We start from the raw sequence: 9,593 nt of genomic DNA, 5'->3' as shown, positions 1-9,593 counted from the left end.
GAGGAGAAAGTATGAAAAAATTAATGCAATGCACACCGAAATGATGGTGAAATTGTCCTCTAATTATGCCACCCTAACCCTCACTTTATCAATCTCGCATTAGAAGAATCGCACAATGCATACCCTAATTACAATGCAAACAAGACTTAAAACCCTAAATCAAACCATGAACTAGCTCTGGAAGGTAGTGGTTCGATGGATTTGCACCCCAAACTTTCCCACACATAGCTTCATCAATGAATTGACTGAAGTGTAGAGAAAGTGAACTGACCTAACCTTTGTCTACCAATTTAGCCTTACATCTGCTCACTGTGCCATATGTAGATTGTCTTTTACATCAACGCTTCAAATCATCAATTTAAGGTCACATTGTCCATTACATTAGCATACTAGCTATTCAAACTCATAAAAAACAACACCCCCACTCATCCTCCCTTGAGGTGTGATAGGGCTATATGAGCGAAAAATGGTAAAAACCTTATAAACCTACAACATGACACCCGAGGAGAAGTTTACTAACAGAGAACTTGTTCTGTATGTATTGTTTATGTGTATGGGTTTCGAGCAAAGTTGGGCCATTTCCTATACATTACTGTTATGAGAGTTTTGTTCATAATGTAAATACCTAAAAAGACTACCTCAACATAATAATAAAGACACATGTGCTTCTCATTCATCACTGCTTTGTCCGTCCCTGTCTGACACCGTGGACCCCTGATGGCAACGCCCGCCGTGTATGACACAAGCCTAAGCAACATCTTATGTATATGATATATGTATGCCACTATGAGAGTTACACTCAGTAGTGGGTCAGGTGACAGGTACCGCTCTCTCATTCTCTTATGTAGGGCATTATAAGCCATTGTCACTTTTCACCTTGTTCACACATTCTCAGCGCTGTGATCCATGGTTAAATCTTCCAGCCCACTACATTCCACAGCTGGTGAGATCGGCCTAACTCTGCCGGCGCTAAGCTCTTGCAGGCGCGATGGTGATTAAAGTTAAAATCTAAACGTTTATCTGCACATTTTATATATTACTATGCGAGTGAAAAGGCAGACAGGATCGCTATCCTCGAATGAAGCGGGAGAGAGAGAGAGAGAGAGAGAGAGAGAGAGAGAGAGAGAAGGGGTTACCGTCCTAGCAAGAGAGAGAGAGAGAGAGAGAGGAGCTCTCTCCGACCCCGAGGTGTCGAGCTTGGATTGTGGGCTGCTCCTCATGCGTGACGACGTGACGTGCTCGGCAATTCCGTACTCGTGTAGAAATGAAGCCGACTATAGCAGCGAAAAGGGCGGTTTCGAGCTCTTGTCGTGGCAGAGACGGTAACAACTGTCCACGCGTTGCATTTCCACACCGCCAATGTCACCCCGCACCTTATAAAGTGTGTGCTTTTCATTATTACATTCTCTCTCTCTCGGTTTCAAATTGGCGCGCGACTCTCTTCCTGCAATTCGAGGTTCTTTGAACTCTTCCTGTTTCTAACCTGCTCGCGCACGCTAATCCCCATCGCCCATCTTGTCCTCCTGCCAATTGCAGCCCCATCGCTCGCTCTGCGAAGAATCCATCACCGCCCATTTTATTTTTCCCGGTTTTAAGCAAACCCACTTGTCACGAGCTTGGCAACCGTCTGCTCATGATTCTGTGCTTTGCACTGGCTGTTCCCGAGCATGCCTTCTGCGTTGCCCAATAAGGGCAAAAGCTACCGCGGTGTTCGCCAGCGCTCCTGGGGCAAATGGGTTTCTGAGGTAAGAGAGCCCAAGAAGCGATCTCGCATCTGGCTGGGGTCCTATCACACACAGGAAGCAGCTGCCCGTGCTTACGACACTGCCCTCCTCTACCTCCGTGGACCGTCTGCAAACTTGAATTTTCCTGACTCGCCTCCAGCACTTCCGCTGTACGACAGCTACCCTGCGGCATCTCCTAAGTCAATTCAAAGGGCAGCTCTAGAAGAAGGCAGCAGGCATGACAGAGAGCTTCACGGTGGAGCGGTGGCTACAAGCTCTAGTGTGGAAGGCGAAAGCAACCATGTTGATAACCATGCAAGCTTCGCGGATGCAGAGACACAGAGAAGAATTGGATATGGTGGGCTTGCATACACAGCCGATGGTTTAGATTGCGAACACATGATGGCAAGTAGCTCGATGACTATACCTTTCTCTGCTGCTCCCATGGTGCCCACTGCGTCGGCTCCTGTGACACCAAGCACTGATTTGTCAAGGTTTGTAGGATTCTGCTTTCTGCCATCGGACACCCACACAACAGGTGCAGACGTTCCTCCTTGGTGACCTACGACGGAGGGTCTCTCTGATTAGTTATATTTTATTGAGAAACTGAAACTTATGGGCATTTTTTCATTTGTGATTATTGTGTTTGTACACAAACTTCAGAGAAATTTTTTCTTAAGCTCATGTCTTAATTCAATGGGTACTTGTGTGAAATTGACCCCTCCCTTTGTACTCGCAATGTCTTTCTTCATGCGAAAGGAGAGGGATTCAAGTGTGTCAATGTTTATATTGCTGGGCATTTTACCTGTTTTGGGGCAGTCAATATAATAATTTTTACTCTTTCTTTCCCCCTCACAACAAGGTCACCAAGCCTTCTTCAGCAATGCAAAGGTTTTGGGCGCAAGGCCCTTGTTCTTTTATGGGAGGAATGTGCGGATTTTAATCTAGCTAAAGGTTGAGGCGGGTCCACTAGCGCAAGTGCTAAAAATAACCTATATTTAGTGTAATCCCATCTACAAATATCGAGACATACTAGTAGGTGATTCAATTTATTTAAAGGAAAGTAAGAGGAGAATCAATGGCGATTCTCTTGCAACTTTGTCGGTGCCAGACCAACGTCAAACTTGGGTTCGTGTCGCCAGATAAGCTGGGCGTATGGCAGAGGAGAGAGAACAGGAGCCTATGGCAGCAATCAAAGGAGAGAGAAGGGGAGCCGACATGCTGATGCGAACGCAAGATTTGGTTTTTTATTAAATATAAGTGGTTACGAGAGCATTGATAAGAGTGTTTGCTGGGTTGGTGGCGGGTTCGAATATGAATAACTCTTTTGTAAGGGTAGTGGCGCATTCACTTGAGAGGACAACGAAGGAATCTAAGAGAGCATCTCAGGAAATAATGAATAAAATAAAAGTAGCGCAAGTAGGTGCCTTGCTTTTCAAATATAGTATACAAATATTCGTTTATCTTCTTTTTTTTTAATTATTAGGGAGATTCCTCCCCCCAAACCAAAACCAATGAAATCTAGGTTGGCTTGTGCGACAGACGAAGGAAGAGAGAGAGAGAGAGAGAGAGAGAGAGAGAGAGAGAGAGAGAGCCCAACTGTTGTGGCGAGCTCTTGACCTGGACAGGCTTATCCGTGTAGACGTCAGCCTTGCGTGCGTGCGGAGAGAGAGAGAGAGAGAGAGAGAGAGAGAGAGAGAGAGAGAGAGAGAGAGAGAGAGTACTGCCTTCCATCCTTGTTGCGCTTCGAAACAGAAGCCTTGCCTCTTGTCATGAACTCATGCCAGCAAAGAGAGAGAGAGAGAGAGAGAGAGAGAGAGAGAGAGAGAGAGAGCAATTGTTGTGGGGCGAGCCCTCAACTGACGTCCGCCTTGCGTGTGCGCGCGTAGAGAGCCCTCAACTGACGTCCGCCTTGCGTGCGCGCGTAGAGAGAGAGAGAGAGAGAGAGAGAGAGAGAGAGAGAGAGAGAGAGAAAACTATCACTTCCGTTTCCTATTTCTAACAAGACTGTTACATCTAGATTCTATTTCATGCAGAAGAAGCTAGCCAATCGTCAATTTTGGCTTCGAGAATCTTGAATTATTCTCCATTGACTTGTTTTTTTGAAATTGTAGGCACATACGCTTGGAGAATCTTGAATTATTCTCCATTGCCTTGTTTTTTTGAAATTAGTCACATACTTCCATTACCTATAAATTTTGAATTTGATGGTGAGAAAACCTACAAACGATACAAAAATGTAGTGTATTCTAGTAAAAATCTTGGGAACTTGCATGCTCTCCACCTCAAGACCTCTGTCCGTATAGTCCTTGGCCAAGGGGCCTCTAAACTAAGGCCTTGGGACCTTGCATGCTCTCCACCTCAAGACCTTGTATAGTCCTTGGCCAAGGGGCCTCTAAACTACATACGCAGCATGTGGTAAGGCCTTGTTTTAAGGACTTTCCTACCCTCGTCCTTGGGACCCTTGCCCTCACACTACTTCCTCCTTAGAGAAGAGTTCGTCTTCGAAAAAGGAAAGTGCAAATCGTTTCATAATCATAGGGATTTTTCTTGCCAAGTGGAATTTTCTTCAATTATGAACTTCCACTTGATCAAAACTTCGTAAACATCATAAAAGCACATTCTCAACAAAGAGCCATATAGATTAGAGAAATGTAAAAAGAAAATCAAATGCTTGTAGCATGAATACCTATAAGTGAAATATCTTGATGCACCTCTTAAAAAGAATAGTAGATAAAGATTACCAAAATGTGTGTTGCTACCTCACACCACCAAGTACAAGGTTGTCATACTTTCTTATCTTACCATTAGTGTGCTCGAAAGCGCCTTCTATAATCACAATGGTTTAGCATTAGGATATGGAGGGTGAAGTCTTAGTTTACCCATGGTGTTAGGGTTAAGGCTAGAGATGGAGATTAGGATTAGGTTAGGCCAAGTAAAAGAACATAACGAAAGAGTATAGACACAATGATGATAGTTCAAAGCCTCGAATGATTGATTAGAGAATAGCTTGTAATATGGGCATAGTGCTTTACAATCATTGGTTAGAGAGGTTGCAACCTCTTGCTATTGGACCGTGACATCATTTATTCTTTCCTAAGTGGCTAGAGGGCATTCACATATGGTGCAACAAGTTGGGCTTACCCTAGCAATCACCCCCTTAAGCCAAACTTGGGGTTTATAAAGACTTCATGATTTTGGGTTCATATGTTCATGTCAAGGTGCACTCCTACGCTAACATGATTCATCTACCTAATATATCATGGCGGTTCTCACTAGATTTAACGCTTTACGATTCTCAAATGGATAGATTGCGGTGATTCTTAGCGGATTCAACCACTATGATTCAATGCCTCGTGAAACATCATAGCGGTTCTCTACCGGATTTGTCGCTATGGTTCACAAGTGAGTAAGTTCACTAGTAGTCCTAGATCGTACAAAATTCTTTCATTCGTTTTGTGTGAAGAGGTCATCATGTGTATACTTTCCAGAAAATTTGTTATGTGCTTCATCTTCAGGTCATTGTGGTTTGTTATCATTGTTGTCGCCATCTTTATCTTCATTTGATCTTGAATTGCTTAATCTTTATTGGTGTCGTTGGTTCGTTTTGTCGAGGGTACGGCGTTCATGGCTAATGGTGCAAAGCACGCATACATTTCAAATATAGTAATCTTCATGTGTGTGCTTATGTGTGTTGGGAAGGTCTTACCATGTAAAATGGTAGTGTCTAGTCCCATGCTCATGTGTGCAGGACTTTGGTACAGAAATATTACATTCATCCTTAAATTTGCAAGCATCGGTGATGATTGCTTATTAGTGAACAGGCAATCAAGCCATCAAAATCCCTTCTTCTAGTGAGAAGAAGGGATTTTGATGGCTTTATTGTGCGAGAAACAATTCTTTTCACAAAACTTGAAGCTTTATGGGAAACAACTCTTCTCAAAGAGCTTGAACCTTCAACTGCTTGTAGGAATGCTCCCTTGCAAGCTTTTAAATAATAATAAAAAAGAGCTTGAACCTTCAACTGCTTGTAGGAATGCTCCCTTGCAAGCTTTTAAATAATAATAAAAAAAGATTTTTAAAGTAAGCTTGAACTAAAGAATACTTTGCCAATTTCTCTGCAACTTGCCTCAGCCTACGAGGAAAGAGGGGAGGCGGGCGGGGTCTGATGCTATCTCGCATTTGAGCAAATTTGGGACACCGATTGGTGATGCGCTGGCCGACAGTGGCGCAGAGTACGTGCATAGAAGAAGGGTGAGCGAGTCGAGAAGCAATCTAGCAGTGTAAGTATCCATCATTGCTGACAGTGAAAGTAAGGGATTTTGACCATTGTCAAACTCGAAGGCAACGAGCACTTGGAGCCAACCAGTTGAAGTTGTGTGTAGAGCTTTGATGATGTTGATGTTGAGCTTGCTCAGTTGGATAGCAGGTGAGTTGAAGTTGTATTGGATGAAGGGCTATAACAGATTAGGTGCCACATATGTCAGCTTTGGTGAGTGTAGTTGATGACGATGCAGTGCAGGGTTAAGCCAGGCAGATGCAGAGCACTAACAAGTAGTTGTGTGGGGCCCAGGCTCGTGCTAGAGAAGGTTGCAAGAATATGAAGCTAGTGCAGTTTGATGAGGAGCACTCTGGTAGCTTACGACGGCAGTAGGCACGAGTGCTGATGTTCATTATAGTGATGCAGGTCATGAGTAGGGTTGTTGCAGCGACGAGCTTGAAATGATAGCACTGCTTGGGGTGACTAGTCTACCTGATGGTGGCTAGTAGATTAGGTCAGAACTTTAGTAATGAAATTCAAAATTGTAGGTAGGCAAGACCTCTGTCATTGGCAATTTTGTTGAGCACCTCTTGTCATACGTATGATAAGTCATCCATGAAAGAGTAAGAAAAATACCAAGGTGGACAAGCAACAACTCAAAAAGATCGCCTATGTTGTTTTTAGGAGCACATTATAATTCCCTTCTACCTCACTCATTGTACCATTTTGAAGATAGCCTAGTGATGGGATGGGCTTTAGCAAATGAATTTACTCTCACGAGATTACATGATATGAAATGAGATGGTTATTTAGTGCATGCATATACTTCGTAGGGTTGACCCTCCTCTCTAGGGATACTTGAACAATGCTTCTACTCTCATTTGGATATGAGGGATCGACCATGGAAAACTTACAATACTACATAGTTGCAGATGAGGGGGGGTTATTCAACAATTTAAATGAGCATTATAAGTTACGGGTATGCCCATAATAATTTTTCCTTCTAAACATATAAATTTGGGGGGGGGGGGGGGAGTTATAAGTCTCATTTGAGGGAAAAGAGGGAAATAGGAAGGAGAAGAGGTAAAGATATATTGGGAGGAGAAACATATATTCTCTCTATGAAGTCCATCAATAACATATATCTCCATTAACATATAGGTAGAGATTTCCTTGAATATATCATATGCTCACATTGCTAGCACAATATTTGTAATTCCCATGTGATGTCAATTGAAAGAATTAAACCCTTTTCACATAAATCAATTCAAGTTTATCCATACTCACATGCTACCATTGGAGATTACCTTATGAGATTAGCATGTTAATTATGTTCTTAGGTTTTAGTCCCTTAATGTTCTAAATTACCTTGATTAATAGAAGAGTATGCTTTAAATAGTGTGTGTGTGTGTGTGTGTGTGTGTGTGTGTTGACGACTCGGGTTATGTTCTTTCATTCGTTGATGCAGTGTCCCGCTTTCGGTTGAGTCTTCATTATTCTCTTGTCTGGAGGGAGACTCAAAGGATGCTTGCTGCTCATTCACCCATTCCTCCTTTGGATGTGGACTCTCGCTTCTCTGACTAGAATCTAGCTACTACTAGATTGGATTGCATCTCAGCTAGCAGTGTCTATGCCATCCTTCAGTCTGATGTATGGATCGTGCATCAGGGTAATCAGCTATGGCCGCTTTCCAAGTCATTCTTGTGGTGGCAACATGCATTGTCTTGCATTTGGCAGAATCATCTGCCTTTGAAGGAACGTGTTTTCTTGTGGCGTTGCTTGGTGGGAGCTCTACCTGTTGGCAGTGTGTTACATGCTTGGCATATTGCGCCTTCCCGATGTCCCAAATGCCTTCAAGCTGAGGAGACCGTGCCACACTCACTGTGGCGTTGTCGTCACTCTAGAACCTTCATTCGGCAAGTGTCGATTGCATTTCGGCTTCGTTTTCCTTGCGGCTCTTTTCACAGACGCTTTTGGCTTTTTGGGGTGCTCCAGTCACCGCAATCTCAGTTTGCGGTGTTCTTCAGCTGGGTCAGATTTTGGACTATGTGGGCCATCTAGCACCATAGGAACTCCTTAATGTTCCAAGGCACTTCTGTTGATCCCTTTCCCTATTTCAAATGATCTCTTGGTGAAGCGCTGCATTTTGCCTATGACACTGGAGACATCACTCTTGATACCTACAGGATCTACTTTGACTGTTTCTAGCCTTCAGAGCCTCATAGTGCTCCGCTTTTTGTATCCTTTTCTTTTCGTGGGTTTTCCTCGCTTTGAGGTTTCCCACTTGTAATTAATCAAAGCAAATTTACAAAAAAGTGTGTGTGTGTGTGTGTTTGTGTGTGTCGCTTTTATCCCTCTTGCTTTCATTTGTGCATGTGTGTGTGTGTGTGTGTGTGTGTGTGTGTGTGTGTGTGTGTGTGTGGCGTTTATCCCTCTTGCACAATAATTTTCTAGTTAAACCACTCAGCCTCTTCTAATTGATTCTAGTCTATGCATCTCCAAAAATCAATTGTACTATGAAATGGATTAACCATTGGGTAATCAATTTTCAATTATGTGTGTTTTCCAGCCTTCTATTATATTTCTTACCGTACTTTCACTTTTATAATCAAACAAATTGATATGAGCTTCATTGGCCTTGACTTATCTAGAATTAAAATCCTTGATTTTTGCTCCATTAATCTCTAGAAGTAAAGATATTATCCCTCTAATCTATCCACTACTTTTTGGGGTGTGTGTGTGTGTGTGTGTGTGAGAGAGAGAGAGAGAGAGAGAGAGACAGAGAGAGAGAGAGAGAGATCTCAAAAGAGAGAGCCACTACCTATAAGTATACATGATCAACAAGCAACAATGTGAATGATCTCAGAGAGAGACCATTCACATTGTTGCTTGTTAATCAAGTATACTTATAGGCAGTGGCTCTCTCTCTGAGATCATTCACATTGTTGCTTGTTGATCAAGTATACTTATAGGCAGTGGCTCTCTCTCTCTCTCTCTCTCTCTCTCTCTCTCTCTCTCTCTCTCTCTCTCTCTCTCACACACACACACACACACACACACACACACACACACACACACACCTTTTTTTTGTGAATTAGTAATTGTTGTGTAATGTTGTAGCTAGATTGATCTCAATTTGCCTGATGGAAAATACTTTACTCTGAGATTATTCACATTGTTGCTTGTTGATCATGTATACTTATAGGCAATCTCTCTCTCTCTCTCTCTCTCTCTCTCTCTCTCTCTCTCTCACACACACACACACACACACACACACACACACCTTTTTTTTGTGAATTAATAATTGTTGTGTAATGTTGTATGCTAGATTGATATGAATTTGCCTAATGGAAAATACTTTACTCTGAGATCATTCACATTGTTGCTTGTTGATCAAGTATACTTATAGGCAATGGCTCTCTCTCTCTCTCTCTCTCTCTCTCTCTCTCTCTCTCACACACACACACACACACACACACACACATACCTTTTTTTTGTGAATTAGTAATTGTTGTGTAATGTTGTATGCTAGATTGATCTGAATTTGCCTAATGGAAAATACTCTACTAAGAAGTATGCTTGATCAACAAGAAACCACTCATCACACA

At 42.6% G+C, this 9,593-nt stretch overlaps 2 protein-coding genes across 3 annotated transcripts in view; both read left to right on the top strand.

Annotated features, from left to right (window-relative positions):
- Positions 1-9,593, top strand: part of LOC147436805 (3-dehydroquinate synthase) — a 185,366-nt gene that overhangs the window by 175,626 nt on the left and 147 nt on the right. The window contains exon 11 of one of the 2 annotated variants that reach the window (XM_086486216.1): positions 7,454-8,159. The exons of the other annotated variant lie outside the window; for it this stretch is intronic. Within the exon in view, the coding sequence (XP_086342342.1) occupies positions 7,454-7,569 (116 nt within the window). The 3' untranslated portion in view covers positions 7,570-8,159. Of the gene's footprint in view, positions 1-7,453; positions 8,160-9,593 lie in introns of those variants that run through there. 2 annotated transcript variants of the gene reach the window in all.
- On the top strand, positions 1,399-2,408 carry LOC147436806 (ethylene-responsive transcription factor ERF012-like). Its single transcript, XM_086486221.1, has one exon. It carries the CDS (start codon positions 1,668-1,670, stop codon positions 2,283-2,285), a length of 618 nt encoding a protein of 205 aa, XP_086342347.1. The 5' UTR covers positions 1,399-1,667; the 3' UTR covers positions 2,286-2,408.

This window comes from Adiantum capillus-veneris, chromosome 17 (genome assembly GCF_014529385.1).
Source record: "Adiantum capillus-veneris isolate H3 chromosome 17, ASM1452938v2, whole genome shotgun sequence".
Lineage (NCBI taxonomy): Eukaryota > Viridiplantae > Streptophyta > Polypodiopsida > Polypodiales > Pteridaceae > Adiantum > Adiantum capillus-veneris.
Note: the sequence above shows the minus strand (reverse complement) of the source record. Positions and strands in the feature narration are given on the sequence as shown.